Genomic DNA, 17,674 nt, shown 5'->3' with positions numbered 1-17,674 from the left:
AGCCACCCACACTCTCCTACAGTACTCGACCGACTGACGCCGCGAGTTTCGTGTAATCAAAATGGCGGGTAGGCCTATCTGCATACCAGAACCTTGAACTTGTAGTCAAGTATCTTGCTACGTTATCTATATTTAGATTTGATAACTAATTTATGGTTGTCCAGTTGACCTGCATGGCGGGGATAATTCAAGGGAGAAAATTTAAACGCAAGAAATTCATAAACCGTTACATGAAAATATAACAAATCGGTATGTTTTATTGATGATACTTATTCATAAAAATGATTATGTGTTTAAATATCAATTCCACAACAGTATTGTTTCATAATACAAAGTTTTATGGTGCAATGTTGCAAGGGGACAATCTGTCCTACTATGGAAAACCAACTTTTGGTCTTTTGGACAACCAATAAAGAACGGGTAAATTGTAAATAAAATGAAATGTTTTGTAATAAAATGTTACCATAACGGAATATTAGAAAAACTCATACTTTTATATACATTTGTATTATCGATTAGGGACTCTGTACGTGTGATGTTGAACACATAAAAGTTGATTCACCCTTTAATTGTTTTCCATCGTATTTTCACGGAAACGTACGAACGTGTCTTGCTATTTCAGTCAGTCTCGGTACAAAAAGTACCGAGGTTGACTGAAGTAGCATGACAAATACTAACGTTTCCGTCCGTCCGTTCCATTCCCTGAAAATACGATGGAAAATAATTCTGCACTACATCTGTAGCCACTAGCTGGCATCCCCAGGGTAGTCGAGGCAGAGGCAGACCGAGAAAGAGATGGCGGGACGACCTGGATGCATTCCAGCGGGATTGGCGGGATCTTGCTCAGCACAGGGAGGATTGGAAAGGGAGAGGGGAGGCCTTTGCCCAGCAGTGGGACACACACATAGGCTAATAAAAAAAAAACATCTGTACCAGTACCAGCCATACCACGCCGGTACTTACACATTGTTTAGTCATATAGCCCTCTAGGTGTTTTCGAATTGCTCAGGAATCCCTAATAAAATTCACATTTGTTCCAAAAATTCACTAGTGCCAAATACTTTCAGCCTAGTTTCATCTGAAAGCATGCAGCATTCCACGGAGTTTATCACCCGAGCGTGTTTAGTGGTACACCGTTACGCTGTTAGTGCATTGCGGTATTGCGGATATGCACCTGCACCCTATGTGCAGCAGCCTGTGAAAAATGTAAAAGTGCCGCCATAGGGATGATGACACAATGAATTTTACAATAAAATCTAGTAAAATAGATAGCAAATGAGCAATTTATCATAATAATGTAAATATTAAAATAACATATGGAAATAGTAAAAAAATACAGGACTTGAAAGTTTCAAAACTTAAGTTTTTTTTTTCACTTTCAAAAAGATAAAAAGTAATGGTACCATTCGATTTCTTGCATTTTATCTAATAATAAATTGTACTACAATTATATGCATAAAAGCAATATCTCACCGACAAAATCGCAATTTTCTTGTTTTCCATACTAAGATGTGTTCTCAGTTGGACCGTGACGTCCGTTCACTTATCGTTTTGTGTTCTTTCGCGAGTGTGGTACGACTGTCGGACTTTGACTATCATTTCTGACTTTTGTAATGCTTTAGTTTAATGCAATCCTAAAAACAAACCTGATCGACTGATACTATAGTTCGTATTTTTTAGCATTAGAAAGAACTTGAAAGAAGGCAAGCGATCTTGACATGTCTTTTAATTGAAAAACGCTTTTTAAAAATCAATAACTATTACTTATGAAAGCAGAAGAATAGAAATGATCGTATTAGATTCATAATTGTTACATATTTGCCGTAACTTATTTTTAAAATGTGTTTTTCAATTAAAAGACACATCAAGATTGTTTACCTTATTTCTAATGCTAAAAAAAAACGAACTATACTAACAAAAAATTGTCATCAGGCCTATTGTATGACTATCTGTCTATTTCTATAATCCTACGAATCAACAATATTTCTTCTATGCGGTAACCAATTACCTATATATTTTGCTGCACGTTAACACGCGATACATGCTGCCCAGGAAAAATACGGCCCACGCGGGCAGTTAATTCCCAAGCTTCATCACCCTGTAGATTTATAGCAGTCAACCGCTGAAAGATTGTTTGTGTACAGGATGCTTTAGTTTTTATTTCTATGTCGAATAAAAATTTATGGACGAATAAATAGGATTTACGATCGGGAAAGCTGAAGTGTAAACGTACTTTTGAATAATACATAATATATAAAATGTGAAAGGAGATTTGAGGTGTCAGTATTTCGATACGTGTAGGTATCTACGTGTAGGTAAAAAGTGAAGCTAGCTTTGCTGCACGTGCGAAATTAATACTTCATTTACACAGATCAACCTAGCCCCAAACTAAGCAAAGCTTGTATTTACTATCGGCTCGATTCGGGAAATGAAATAGAGATTCACTAGATATGAAATAGTAAAGATTTGTGACGTTCCACGACCAAAGGTACCTTATGGCGGCTGGCGCCGCAATTCGGGAAATGAATTACTTAGAGATTCACTAGATATGAAATAGTAGAGATATGGTACGTTCCACGGCAAAAGGTACCTTATGGCGGCTGGCGCTTACATCGCATAGCGCCGCAATAATATTAGAGCGGCGTTAATAATAGCGTAAGCGCCAACCGCCATAAGGTACCTTTATCCGTGGGACGTCACATATCTTTACTATATCGTATCTAGTTAATCTCTAATTCATTTCCCGAATCGCGCCGTATGAGTGCTAGGCGACGATATACATACTTATATAGATAAATACATACTTATCTGACTCAGGAACAAATAAATATCTGTGCTCATCACACAAATGAATGCCCTTACCGGGATTCGAACCCAGGACCATCGTCTTCACAGGCAGGGTCACTACCAACTAGGCCGGAACGGTCGTTAAAAAAATTTGAATAGACTTGTTAAGTATAGAAGTATTTGCATCTATAAAGGTGTCCATAAGTTCTGGTGGCCTAGTGGTAAGTGCGTGCGACTTGCAATCCGGAGGTTGCGGGTTCAAACCCCGGCTCGTACCAATGAGTTTTTCGGAACTTATGTACGAAATATCATTTGATATTTACCAGTTGCTTTTCGGTGAAGTAAAACATCGTGAGGAAACCGGACTAATTCCAATAAGGCCTAGTTTACCCTCTGGGTTGGAAGGTCAGATGGCAGTCGCTTTCGTAAAAACTTGTGCCCACGGCAATTCCTGGGATTACTTGTCAAGCGGACCCCAGGCTCCCATGAGCCGTGGCAAAATGCCGGGATAACGCGAGGAAGAAGAAGAAAGGTGTCCATAAGTATCATTGCTTTTGTGGGAACAGTCACTATGTCAACTACTTACTTATGTGCTATGTTTTATAATGTACCGGTAACCTGGGGCAAACTATTAATCGCTGAGGAAAATTGATAATCTATTTTTAAACTATAAGGAATTGGTTTCTGAATGTATTTGTGTTAAGGTTGCCAACCACATCATAAAATTCTTAAGCTTGCGTTCAAAAATCAACTCCCTTCTCAAAAACAAATGATAATCTATGTTTCTCCGCGATTCAAAGTAAGCCCAGTTTACGGTACAAACAGCGACACTCTTAACTGTCCATCGGTGGACCTTATTACAAAAGGCATAAGGTCCACCGATGTACAGTTAACTGTGGGCGATGGTACATGAAAAACAAAAATGTTATGTCAAAATTAACACACAAAGTGAAATAATTTCTGCACTCAAACATAGTTACTTATAAGTAAATGAACATTGAAAGGTATTATTAAGTACCTACTTATTTTGTGTATTTTCAGCCGTATTCGAACAATGAGATACGTCAAATACTAGATATTGAAACGATATGGATCCGATATATCAGTGTCAAACAAGTGTCAAAATTGACGTTACCTACTTCAAACAAAAACGTCACTTTTGACACTTGTTTGACACTGACATATCCGATCCATATCGTTTCAATATCTAGATTTGACGTATCTCATTGTTCGAATACGGCTGTAAGTCGCATTTTAATCTACAGTGCTCCCTTCCAGGAAAACTTGCGGGTCTCATTGACCGTAATAGTGTGGGGACATAAATCTTCGCACCCTGTATATCCTTGACTCCCGGCCTGTGTACGATGTGTCTTATGGGCCTTTATTTGTCTTTTTGTTGTTTCGCGTTATTTGTGGTTTCGAATGTGTATTTATACATTTTACATGTAATGCTTTTATGGGAAATATAAAATAAATGGACCATTTTATATACTGGCTGATAAAGTGTCTTGATCTTGAATATCAGAAATAAGATGGTTATAGTTGGTCAAGCAAATCTTGTCAGTAGAAAAAGGCGCGAATTTCAAATTTTCTGTGGGCCGAAAACCCTTCGCGCCTACATTTTTTAAATTTGCCGCCTTTTTCTACTGACAAGATTTGCTTGACCAACTATAGTTGATCATACTAAAAAAAGAAACCACAAAAACAATCTAATGGACACCTGAGGACCCGAAGTAGACGAAACGTAACTATGGGCCCAGGGGCATATTTTTTCACGATTTTAATACCGGTCCCATGGAAAACCTTGTTTAGTATGACCTTCTTCTTCCTCGCGTTATCCCGGCATTTTGCCACGGCTCATGGGAGCCTGGGGTCCGCTTGACAACTAATCCCATGATTTGACGTAGGCACTAGCTTTTTTACGAAAGCGACTGCCATCTGACCTTCCAACCCAGAGGGGAAACTAGGCCTTATTGGGATTAGTCCGGTTTCCTCACGATGTTTTCCTTCACCGAAAAGCTACTGGCAAATATCAAATGACTTTTCGTACATAAGTTCCGAAAAACTCATTGGTACGAGCCGGGGTTCGAACCCGCGACCTCTGGATTGAAAGTCGCAGGCTCTTACCGCTAGGCCACCAGCGCTTGGTTAATATGACCATGTTAATAATTTTTTGAAATTCGGGGTCACGACCCCAAAATCACCCAGTGACGTTTACTGGAAAAGTAACGGGTTTTAGTCTATGTATAGTAACTGGGAGACCGAGCTTTGTTCAGAAAACATATAAAAACACAAAAATGCGTGTTTTCCCAGAAATAAGAATTAGCTAGATCGATTTTAGAATTGCTCTTTTAAAGATATGCATGTACTTACGTAGTTAAGTACTTGAGTCGTTTTTATGAATGAGGTGGTAAAGTCGGACCAAAGTAACTCTGCACAGACTTTGCAACGACAAAGCGTGGGAATTTGGGAGCGACAAATATAACTCTTTGTCGGTCCAAAGCCGGTCGGTGCAAAGTTAACTTAAATTCAATCTAATTTTCAATTCATTTTTATGGCATTTTAATATAATATGATGGTTAATTTAATGAAATCACTGCAGTATTGTGAGTTTACTGCGACAAAGCACTAAAACCAGCAGCATGGTTCCAAGCCGTAAATCTCCACTAGGGCAAATTAAAATCCCGAAAATGCAAGCCGCATTGCGTTACTGCGACAGGAATAAAATTCATTAGGGACATCTGTTACCGGGGCCTATGGGACTTGCTTGTACATGTACAGTCAGAAGCAGAAGTTGCTAAGCGGCCTAGGTGTTCAAAATGATCTTGACGCGACTTTATTGTTAAGAGAATAAGAGCGTGTCAAGGTAATTTTGAACACTTCGCCCGCTTTAGCAACTTTTGCTGCGGTCTGTACAGAATCAGAAGTAAATAAGCGGGCCGGGTGCTTAAAATGACCTATACACGATCTTATTATCTAAATATAAATAAAACAGTTCAGTAATAGGTAATATAATATTGAAGGTTCTTGAAATTTTTAAACATAATAATTAGGTATCCATATCGTTAGGTAACAACCATTACCGTAAAACGGGGTCAACAGAAATCGCGGGGTGAATAGAGAAATTTTGAACTTTTTGTTTCAAGTTGTTATATTTAAAAACGTACATCTCTAAAATTTGATTTTTTGGTATACGTATATAGTAGACTATTTATGCTCTACATTGATACCAAAAGAACTTAATCAACCTGCCTAAAAGTTAGATTTTTTTGACTCTAAAGTACGCTCTCGCCGAGGTAAGAAATCAAGCCTGTCTGAACTTTGTTCTAGCAGTAAATGTTTTGACATTAACTAAGTAAAAGTTAGCTAACCTGGTAATATAGTATCTGTAGTACCTAATAAATAAATAATATCACTAATTTTCTCTATAATAAAGCATTTTTTTTGCAAAAAACTAATAACAAGCAATTTTACGCGATAAAGGGGTCAATGGACACCCGTATGGGGTGTACAGTTACGCCATAGGGGGTGATCAGATACAACAAAGGGGTGTAAAGAGACGCTTTGGGGGTTAAAAGACACGAAAAAATAATTTTGTGTCAAATAGCTGTTTAACAGATATATATACCATTTGCCAATAGATATCTATCAACATAATAACGACCAAATTCGATGCCTATGACAACTAAAACTTAATATTTCTATTCACCCCTTTCTTGTGTCTATCGACCCCGTTTTAAGGATATGGAGAAAACAGGTAGTTTTCTCTGATTTTCTCTGAATTGGGTAGGTAAACATTTATTTCACAAATGCAAAAGTGAAGAAACTAACCAAGACTCAAAAAATGATATCAAAATTTTTACTTTTATCATTTAGATTATTGGCGAAAATCGTCCTTGAAGTTGAAAATCGTGTCTTTTCACCCCTTTTTACGGTACTAATTACGCTAGTACTCTTTATTATACTGTGCTAATATGTAGTAATTTTTACTATCACAAGAGCCACCGAACCGTGCTAGTACAGTACCTAAATAAGGTTAATTTTTGTTTAATTATATTTTTTGCATTTAGTGAGTTTTGGGAGTCACGTGACGCCATATATGTTGAAGCATAATTACCCAGTGGGGAGCAAAGTAGGCACATTTCACGGAACTTCGGATTCATATAAAAACAAGATTTGTTTCGTTTAATTCTATTTGTTTAAAATAATTGGAATTATCCGTCTTCGGCTATCCACCCACTCCATTTTGCTCCAGTTGCTTGAATGGAAATCAACTTTTTTTTTACTTTTCCCTTTGAGAAGCAACACTTTTAACATCGGTTTTCTTCCCCTTCCGGATCTCAGGCTCTTCATAACACCAACGAAATAGGTATCTGTACAAAAGCATATTTTTTTATAATTCTACCGTTTTACTTGGGAAGGCGTCGTGGTAGAATATGTTCACGATCCTAGGACGCCCATGGAGGCCCAAACGGCACATTGTGGGGAACGCCAGTATAGGATTGGTGGGTAGGCTTCTCCTCCTCTTTCTCAGTAGAAAGAGCCGGGAGATGAGAGCACCCCCCCTCTCCCCCCTAAAATAGGTCTTCCGTGTATCTGAGTCGGTTGGTAAGAAGTTATTATGGCCAGATATGAAAGGCTATACGCGCCATGAAACTGATTTGTGCTAAATATGTTAAATAAATATGAAATACCTATGTGCTAAAACTTAGCAAACTTTTAAGGGGCGCTTGGGCCACTGATTACCAGTCCACCGGACGATGTCGGTCTGTCAGTTAAACGCAAAATTTGACAGCTCCGAACAACTGACAGGCTGATATCGTCCGGCGAACTGGTAATCTATGGGCCCCTTGAAGCTTGAAGGAGCAAGCACGCACCGCATGCCCTTAGAGTTGGTCAAAGGCGCCTTTGGGACGGGTCCCGCCGTGGCCGGGTGGTCTAGTGGTCAGGCTGAAGACGCGGGTTTCCCGCCTCGGCCACCGCCGGTGGACTTGGTCACTTTTTCTTAAGTGTATGAGCTATTTCAGTGTATACTTAAAGCTATGCTAAATAAAACGATTTTAATATTATTTATTTACCATGGTAACTTCTCGTGTCAGAAAAGCCAAAGTGTGATATCGCCTGGAATTGGTAAAATTACCATTATTAGTATATTTAAATATTATCACATGATTGCTGTCAATATTATCGAATAAAAGCGATGTTTGCACCAAGTTCCCAGTGGTGTAGGTTAAAACTTGGGTCCTTTAGTCTTCTGATTTAAGACTACTCAGACTCGTATGTAATTTACAACTTAGTCATGCAGAGACCCGAGTCTTTTGTACGTAGAGTCCTGAGTCTTTTTCAGAGAAGTTTTCATATAATTTTTGTTCAAAAATACTCAATAAAGGACTCGGGACTTACAATACTCCGAAGTTGTTTGAGCGCAGTCACGTAAAAACGAGTAGAGTTCTTCAAATTTAGAGTCACAAGACTAGCCTGCTAAGTCCCGAGTTCCTTTAAAAAGAACAAATTAAAATCGAATTCTGAACTATAATGGAATAAAAGAAGGTTCCAAATTCAAAACTGCAAAAATGACTCTGGGTCTTAGGAGGCTAGAGTTCCTATCAACACTAATTAGCCAGCGCCAATACATATATGGTAGCACCATGCTTAACAAGCACTTGGCGTGTAAACTTAACTACTATTCTCGTATTACTTTTTACTAGGTATAAGGGTCAAACAGATCACTGTGTTATGTCTTTCCTGTAGACATACACAAGAGTTAAGGGCTATAAAGGTTAATTTTCTTATTTAACCCTTATCCACGTGAAAAGGTCCTCCTTTTATTTAGAGAACTATGATAAAATCATTACTTACATGCCCACAAGCTCTTAACTATTGCCCACAGGAGAGAAAAATGTGCTGTTCGCGATAACACACTAGTTTTCTCTCCTGTGGGCAATAGTTAACAGCTTAGATTTCTCCCACTTTTATTATTATCTACTTGTCTTGAAATTTTTGGTAATATTTATGTATTTATTTTTATCGTTACGCCAATATGGTACTTTTATTTAAGAAAAATGAATACTCACCAAAATAATGAATACAAAAATCACTGCAATCTTCATTGCGCTTCAAGATAAGACTGAGTGACGCAGCATTGTGATGGACAACATCGAAGACGAAGAGACGTAACTAAACCCGTGTAACACTCGAAATTCGAACTTCACTAGTTGTATTAAGGTATAAATTTGAATAGAGATTAATTAGGAGTTGTAGCTTTTAAATTTAGCAACGCAGTTTTTGTACTTGTGTGACAAATGTGATGTCGCGTTCAGTTGAAAACTTCTTAATACCATATGAATAAGGTTTAATTATGCTTGGCTTACTCAAAATTTATTTACTTGCGTATGTAAAAGCGATAGGGTATAATTATCGGATTTATAAGGTATAAAGTTATTTTTCTTAAGGCTCTTACTAGTTTTCTGTGTTGTTTGCTTTAATTAGTATTTGTACGCGTGTACGAACGACATATAAGCTAATCCTACTTTTGTCTGAGTTACTCACCTACATCATCTTCCTCGCGTTATCCCGGCATTCTGCCACAGCTCATGGGAGCCTGGGGTTCGCTTGGCAACTAATCCCGAGAATTGGCGTAGGCACTAGTTTTTACGGAAGCGACTGGCATCTGACCATCCAACCCAGAGGGTAAACTAGACCTTATTGGGATTAGTCCGGTTTCCTCACGATGTTTTCCTTCACCGAAAAGCGACCAGTAAATATCAAATGATATTTCGTACATAAGTTCCGAAAAACTCATTGGTACGAGCCGGGGTTTGAACCCGCGACCTCCGGATTGAAAGTCGCACGCTCTTACCGCTAGGCCACCAGCGCTTGTTACTCACCTACATGATTACAAGAAAATGGCGATAAGTTTTTTATGAACTAATGTGTTTCTGATACAAGGATTTAACGACTACTGATGTACTTTTATTTTAAAACGTTTATCATTTACTCATGAGAGCAATTCTAAAAAGCCTAAACTCAATACGGTTGCGTCGTTTTGATACAGAGTTCAAATCGTTACCCTAGTTCACAATCGTACTAATTACGGTGAAAATGTTGTTGCAATTAGCACTATAGTGCACAAATATTAAGGTCTTTATTACAATCAAATTTTCCGCGTCATTAAGAGCCCATCAACGTGTACACTAGCGTTACTGCTAATTAATCGTGATTATTTAAATTTACAGACAGGTATTTAAAAAGGGGGGGGGGGGGGGGCTAGGTACTGTATTGTGTATTTCAGTACCTTTTGAATAATTCAAACTAGTTTTTATGTTGCTGGATTCGTCAATCTATGCATCCAAAGTTAAAACGGCCGTTTTTGTTTTGAGGTCCTAGTTCGACGAATCCAGGAACATAAAAACTAGTTTGATGTATTCAAAAGGTAAGGTTCTCAACAACTCCCACGGTTAACATTCGCACTGAAATAATTTAAGTTTTTTATAAAAAATACACATTTTTCTTTGATTAAAAATCAAAAAAGACTTTTCATCGTCCATCAACAACCGTCTAAATGGGCCTTAATCTTTAAATTTTGAACTCCTTTTCCTTACTTAACATTTCATCACTACGAAATTTTTTTTTTATACATTTATTGAATTAAATTAGAGTATCAACGCAGGTCTCCCAGCACTTCATAACCCCTGGGGTGTAGGGCATTATAGTAGATGATTCATCTGAAGAGGTAGTTTTCTCCCCTTTCCTTCGCCTATTTTGGAGCCTTCTTGAAACCTGTACACAGATAATATTATACATATTTTTTTATACAATTTACATCATGTAATAAATGCACATATTACAAATTATACATATAGAAAACACCCATATATGAACATATGTGACCCAAGGGTAAAGGTGCCTTATGGCGGTTGGCGTTTACGCTATTGTTAACGTCGCTCTAATACTATTGCGGTGCTATGCGACGCAAGCGCCAGCCGACATAAGGTACCTTTTCTCGTGGAACGTCACATATAACCTATATCAGTATTTATATAATTATAACTATATACATACTATGTAGTTACTTTTACGCTGCACAAATGCGCTCCGACCATGAATATTCAGAGTAAACGTTAAAATTTCTCAACGAGAATTCAAAATTTAGTATCAGGTTTCCGAACGCAACGTCTGCGTTCCCGCGCACAGCTAGAGCTGTCAACATCATTGTGTTTCTTCATGTCAGCCTAAGACCATTAGGGTTTAATAAACTAAGATAACAGACTAGGTAAAATAAGGGTAACCTCCAATTGTAAGTCCGGCGAAGAGCGAAGGGCGGTAGTTACTTCGGAACACTGGCATGTGCAGAAGTCGAGGTCCACCGGCGCGTTTGGGAGGCAGTTGTTGGAATTTACTGTAACAAAGTGCTTAACTAACTACTGAATTTTTTTTATTCGTTCGTCGTTAGTAACTACTAGCCGCCCCTACTCAGCACCCATCTTATCTATAGACTGCCGCCCCTGAAAATCTTGCAGCTCCAGGCCCGGGCCTACTGGGCCTTACGGCAAATCCGCCACTGCCAATAAATGTTATAACTACCCGAAAGTGTACAAATTGTATGTTTACTTTTATTTAAATACCTAGAGATATACAATATGTCGACGAGTACGTTTACTTGGGCCAGATAGCATCCTTCGAGAACAGGCGGTCTATCGAAATCGATAGACGTATCGGGAACGCCTGGAAGAGCTTCTGGTCCATGAAAGCGCTAATGAAGGGCGACCTTCCCTTGTGTCTTAAGCGCAAACTCCTTGACATGTGCATCCTGCCCATCCTAACTTACGGTGCACAAACTTGGTCATTAACTGAGGCTCTAAAATCTAAACTCAAGGTTTGCCAGCGTGCGATGGAGCGTAGTATACTAGGTGTTGGCAGAACTGATCGAATCAGAAACACGGAACTACGCTCCAAAACTAGAGTTGTAGATGTAGGCGTCAAGACCGCTAAGCTTAAGTGGGACTGGGCTGGACATGTCTGCCGCATGCACCCAGAAAGGTGGGCCAAAATGATTACTGAGTGGGTTCCACGGAACACAATAGACGGTGCAGGTCGGGGTTTAGGCAGACCGAAAAGGAGATGGCGGGACGACTTGGACGCATTCTGCCCCAAATGGTGGGAAAATGCCGATGACAGGGTCGAGTGGAGAAAACGAGGGGAGGCCTTTGCCCAGCAGTGGGACACCAAAGTAGGCTAAAAAAAAAACCTAGAGATACAGAGTATATATATAAAAACATACCCCAGTCATTTAGTATATCCTCCTGACAAATGCAGTACAACAAATTTACTAATAAAGTAAACAGCTGAAAAAGAAACAAGTTGCGTGAAAAGATTATTAATATGTTTTTATTGCAGACATAGGGCCGATACAGACGGACCGCAACCCGACTGCTATTTGTATGGGAACTGCACGCCAACTGCAACGCCGGCGTGCGGTTCCGATGCAAGTTGCAGTCGGGTTGCAGTCCGTCTGTACCGGCCCTAACGTGTTTTGGAAAATCTACGGGTTAAGTATCACAGTGGGCCAAAAGTTTTATGCGTCTCATCCCAAAATATAATAAAATGCTATTTTTATGTTTTCATTTCATTCAATATCTATATAATAAAAAACCGAAAGAAATCATGGCAGAGGAATCTTAAATTAAGACACCAAAATCTTTTGACGCGGTTGGTTTTTATGACCATAAACTCAATGTGGACCTAAATGGTGTATTGCGGACAGGGCCGGATTAAGCATGTCGGGGCCCCTAGGCAGTGCGAGGCTCGGGGCCCCCTACAGTCAATTCTGCACACAACATATTCAGTACAGGGAAATAAGTGCACTCGCAGTGCTAGTGTCATTTAAACGTCAAAACTTCTATACAATTATGACATATAAATAACACTTGCACTGCTTATGCTATCAAAATCATTGCAGGCTTTTTTTGGTTTACCTCTATTCATACACCAGTCAAGCTAACATGTAGATGATACAGGGTCAACTAAGGAACCAAAAATAAACGCGAGCGCAGCGAGCGCGAATTTTTTTTTAACTACTTATATCGCAAATTATGAAAGCTTGTTAAAAGGCCGGGTATTGATCTTCATCTGAGCCTAAAAGTCCGAAGTGCCCCAGTGAGGCGAGCCTTCATGCGAAGTCAAAGCCGTGCTTCATCAGGCTTCAGGATAAATAGTTGAGCACAGACACGAACCACTGTCCATTGTATTAAAAAGCGAGACCGCAGGCCGAGCTTGGCGCAGCGAGGCCAAAGGCGACTCTGAAGTAGAGATGGTACAAACCAATGGGTAAATTGAGGTAAAAAGTGAGGCTGAAGGTCGAGCATTCCTATGAAAAACTGGGGAGACGTTCGTCTTCTTTCTTTTTCTTTGTTTTAACAATAGTCCTCGTGATTCTGAGTCGAAATAACCCAAAAGTTGTTGGTTGTTCGAGAAAAAGTGAACCATTTTTCCTGAAAACCCCTATTATTACAACTTTACAACAGGTACGCAGAATACGCCCCGTAAACTGTAACGTATTGCTTAAATTTTATTGCAGTAAGTATTTCATTAATTTAAAGAATGGATCGAAAAAAAAACAAAAACAAAGCATACTCATTATTATAAGAATAAAAAATGTACTCATGAATTTTGACCCTATGGAACAAAATTTTTTTTGGTGCGCGCTGAGCCGCCGGGCCCCCTAGCCGAGGCGGGGCCCCTAGGCAGTTGCCTACTTTGACTTAGGGTTAATCCGGCCCTGATTGCGGACTACATCATTAGATCAGCTATGTACTTGCATTTTTAATTATGGCTTTCCCGGGCCGGGACAATGAAAATATCGTGCTTGAAATACTGGACATCCCGTAAAATACGGGACATTTGGTCACCCTACTTTCCCCTCTTGTGTGTTTTGGCAGGAGGGATTTTGCCAATGGCGACGTTTTCAGACTTTTAAGACGTACCAGGCACGAGAAGAATGTTCGGTGTATAATTAACACATTCATTGCCACTAAGTGCTACGGGTTACGCTCGTAGCGCGTAGCCACGGTTTCGCCGTATGTAGCGCGTAGTCGCTACGAACAGTGTACCCGACAGTCGGGTTCTTGGCCCTGAATGTTTTGATTTAGTAAAAGGAAGTTTGCATAATCTATTATTGCAAATGCTTGTTGTCTTAAGTACAAACATTCATTGGGTCAATCGGAAATTATCATTTAGTGTAAACATTTTTTATATAACTCCGTATGTACGACGAGATACTTAGCTATTAGTTTATCAGTAATAAAAAAAGACAATTTTTGAAGCCTTTTACTAAAAAAAAAACCGTTTTACTATCGCTAAGATAACACTAAAATCTTACCAGAGTATAGAAATGTAGAAATTTCATTTTTATACCGGTGTTTACAATTTGTTGATAGTATAACGAATAAGTTAAAAACTAATTGTGATTTTCACTGCCGCATAGTTAATTGATTTATTACCAATTACTGACTAATTAATATGAGTAATAAGACATTTGATTAGATTGATTGATTTTGAATTTTTAATTCTCACGAAGTCTGGTTTTTGTTAAAAATTTCGAAAAATATATTAATGGTAGGTGCATTTTTAAAAGTAACCTTTCCTAAGATCTAATTATTAATATTTCCCAAGGTCAGGATTACATTTTTTTTTGGAAATTACATATTTGACCTATAGTTCGTTTTTTTAGCATTAGAAAAAGACTACGCGATCTTGAAGTGTCTTTTAATTATAAAACGCTTTTTAAAAATCAGTTACTATTACTTATGAAAGCAAAAGAATGTAAATAATCGTATATCCCTTCAAGTGGCGCCAGCGAAAACGCAAAAAGTAGTCAAGTGGCGCCGCGGATTTGCGCAAAAGCAGTTACGTGGCGGGGCCCCGATGGGTGGTCAGCGCAGATTAAGCGAATTTTACAATATTGTCGATTGAAGCTTTTCTACATTTGAAAGTATTTAATATCACATATCGTTAGAATCAGCGTTAAATAGGCTATTTGAATATAGTATTATATTATTTGAATATTTGAAATAGGCATTTAAATTATTATAATATTTATACATTGGACCAGGCCTAATCAAACTCTGGAAGAATGACAGTTTTCCAGTTTCCTTGTTAAAAATGACTACTACCATAAAACAAATTGATGATTGGAGGTAATTGCTACTTAATTATCAAAGTAAGACTATTATTTTTAAGATTAAATCATTAAAAGCGAGCTAATATACAATTATTTTTGCAAAATAACCTTACAAACAATCAAGACTGAACTCGCACTAGGCGGTCGCTCCCGAATGAATGGTTCTCACCAGCAAATTTTATACCAAGTGTTTTTGTGATTCTTACGGTAAGCTATCTTTTTCTAACTCGCTACCTAATTTTGGGCGCTAGAAGAGCGTAACTATACTTAAATGCGTTTAATTTCACCTCTAAATACGGCAACACCTCATTAACTACTCACTGGTGGCCGATAGTTTACTGGTTTTCGCATCGACCCGTGAGTAGTGGGCCGCCAGTTTACTGCTTTTCGATGCGACCATTCTGGGGTTGACCGCCACTTCAAGGGATATGATTCATAATTGTTACATATTTGGCGTGACTTATTTTTCAACTGTGTTTTTCAATAAAAAGACACGTCATGATTTTTTACCTTTTTTCTAATGCTAAAAAAACGAAATATAATTAAGTACTGTCGTATTTGTAGCAATTCAATATTAACTAAAGATTTTTGTGACACTTATAATAACATACCTACTCGTACCAATCACACACTTTTATATTTATAATATAGGTAAGTTATAAAATTAACAATACCAGCGTCGGTCCGCAATAATTACCAAATATCCAGAAATAACAAAATCGTAGAACCTAAAAATAGTGATTGGAAAATAGAATTTCGATGCAGCCTTTTCAGTGTAAAAAAGCTGTGCTAGATTTTTTAGAGCCGGTATGATTTTCGCTTTGACGATGGCGGAGTGAAGGAAAATTGAGTAGTGGCTCACTTACGGCTAACTGTGTACGCGCTGTGCAGTGTGCACCTAGTGCCAAAGGTGTTGTAGGGTTGCCATTATATGGTTTTAGTATTTATGATATTTAGAAAGTCAATATTAATAGGTATAACTAGTTCGTTGCGCTAACCAAGTTAGGTGAAAATATATAAAGAGTAGGCAAGAAATATCTCTAGCCAGTATCAATGTAAATAAAAGTAGGTACACATCGTCATCGTCATCGTCATTTTTTAAGGTTAATTTTAAGGTTATCAATTCGGTTGTATGTTTTTTTTTTATAAAAACATATGGTGGTTAAAATGTATTTTTTAGCAATTATATTAGCAAACAATGTAACCGTTAATAGCAGTTAATGAATATACTTTGGCAAGCCAACTTTGGGCCCGATTCGGATTTTGAAATAGACATCTATTAGATATCTTTTAGACATCACCAAGATATGATAACGATATGTTTAAAGATCTAACCTGTCAAATATGACATTTGCGCGATTCTGGCGATACTCTTGAACGATTTCCTCAGGATATGACTTAGAGATCCAATTCACATCTAATAGATATCTTACGCCATCTAACGTAAAAGTGACATTGGTTGCCAGAATTGCGCTGCAAAAGACAACTAGTTGATATCTAAACTATAACGTATCTAGAATGGATGTAGTACGTGTCGTCTCTTGTGAATATCTTGAAGTTTGAATACGGCAGTTTATCAGTAGATAAAAGCGCGAAGTTTCATTTTTTTATGGGAAACCGATTCTTCGCGCCTACATTTGTCAGATTTAGTGCCGTTTTCTACTGACAACGCTGGCTTGCCAGACTATTTATATACTCTTGTATGTATATATTATTTATATTATATTATTTACTGTAGCAACCCTACTGATATGAAACGGAATTCCTAAAAAAATTCGATACCGAATATTCTGCGTTCAAAAAACTTCAACCGGAATGATATTAAGGCACGAATTCGCGGCGAAAGGCAGAGGGTCGACGTGTTGCCTCTCTGTTGCACTTGTAAATTCGTACGTAAGTGTGACAATTAGGCAACACGTCGAACGTGGTTCGCGGTAGGCCCTCAGGCTTTAACAAATTAACATAATTACGATACCTAGACTTACCCAGGGATATAAGAGTGGAAGTTATTAAGTACATTTTACTAAATAGGTTAAGCGCCACTTGCACCATTCCACTAACCCGGGGTTAATCGGTTAACCCTGGAGTTACCATGGTTACCAGTACATTTTGACACCGGGTTAACGGTTTAACCACTAAACCCCGGGGTAGTGGCATGGTACAAGTGGGCCGTATCTTATTGCCGTACAAGTAATATAATTAATTAGGCATATAACTTTTCTGGTAAAAAAAGGCCCTCTTTTTTACCAGAAAAGTTATAACGTTAAGGTAACATCGGTAACAGACATGTCAATACCGACATCCCGACCGATGTCTGTTATCGATATTACCTTAACGTTATAAATATTTTCAACATTGCTAAAGAACTTTTGGTAGTAGGTAAGTACATTTATTGTAAAAATAAATGAGAATTAATTAGAATGTTTATTATTTTGAAAAAGATGGAGAGCTTTACTGCAACGTAACACATAATAGTTATTTACGATACAAGTGCGGAAAAGAGGAAATTCGAAACCAGTGGCGATAAATTAAAACACGACCGAAGGGAGTGTTTTAAATCGACACGAGTTGTGAATTCCCTATTCGCACGTGTATCGTACAACGTTTTACAGTACATATGGCCCTTTAAACTTTTGACATACCTACGCACGAAAAGTGTTATTTTACGCACTAGTGCGGGAAAATAGGACCATATGTACTGTAAATAAT

The 17,674-nt window shown here is 38.2% G+C and overlaps 1 protein-coding gene and 1 long non-coding RNA gene across 2 annotated transcripts; both read right to left on the bottom strand.

The window, feature by feature from the left end:
- Nucleotides 1-6,962: 6,962 nt before the first annotated feature.
- Nucleotides 6,963-9,937, bottom strand: LOC134795042 (uncharacterized). Its single transcript, XR_010144773.1, has 4 exons — nucleotides 9,675-9,937; nucleotides 8,862-9,336; nucleotides 7,866-7,908; nucleotides 6,963-7,160 (listed from the first exon to the last, which is right to left on the bottom strand). It is a non-coding gene; the product is annotated as an uncharacterized LOC134795042 (long non-coding RNA).
- A 407-nt stretch (nucleotides 9,938-10,344) lies between these two features.
- LOC134794952 (uncharacterized) lies at nucleotides 10,345-14,285 on the bottom strand. Its single transcript, XM_063766824.1, has 4 exons — nucleotides 14,165-14,285; nucleotides 12,068-12,131; nucleotides 11,076-11,185; nucleotides 10,345-10,566 (listed from the first exon to the last, which is right to left on the bottom strand). The coding sequence occupies exons 1-4, from the start codon at nucleotides 14,189-14,191 to the stop codon at nucleotides 10,435-10,437; spliced, it is 333 nt and encodes a 110-aa protein (XP_063622894.1). The 5' UTR covers nucleotides 14,192-14,285; the 3' UTR covers nucleotides 10,345-10,434.
- Nucleotides 14,286-17,674: the final 3,389 nt, after the last annotated feature.

Source organism: Cydia splendana, chromosome 11 (assembly GCF_910591565.1).
Source record: "Cydia splendana chromosome 11, ilCydSple1.2, whole genome shotgun sequence".
Taxonomy (NCBI): Eukaryota; Metazoa; Arthropoda; class Insecta; order Lepidoptera; family Tortricidae; genus Cydia; species Cydia splendana.
The sequence above is the reverse complement of the archived record's forward strand: the minus strand, read 5'-3'. Positions and strand labels throughout refer to the sequence as shown.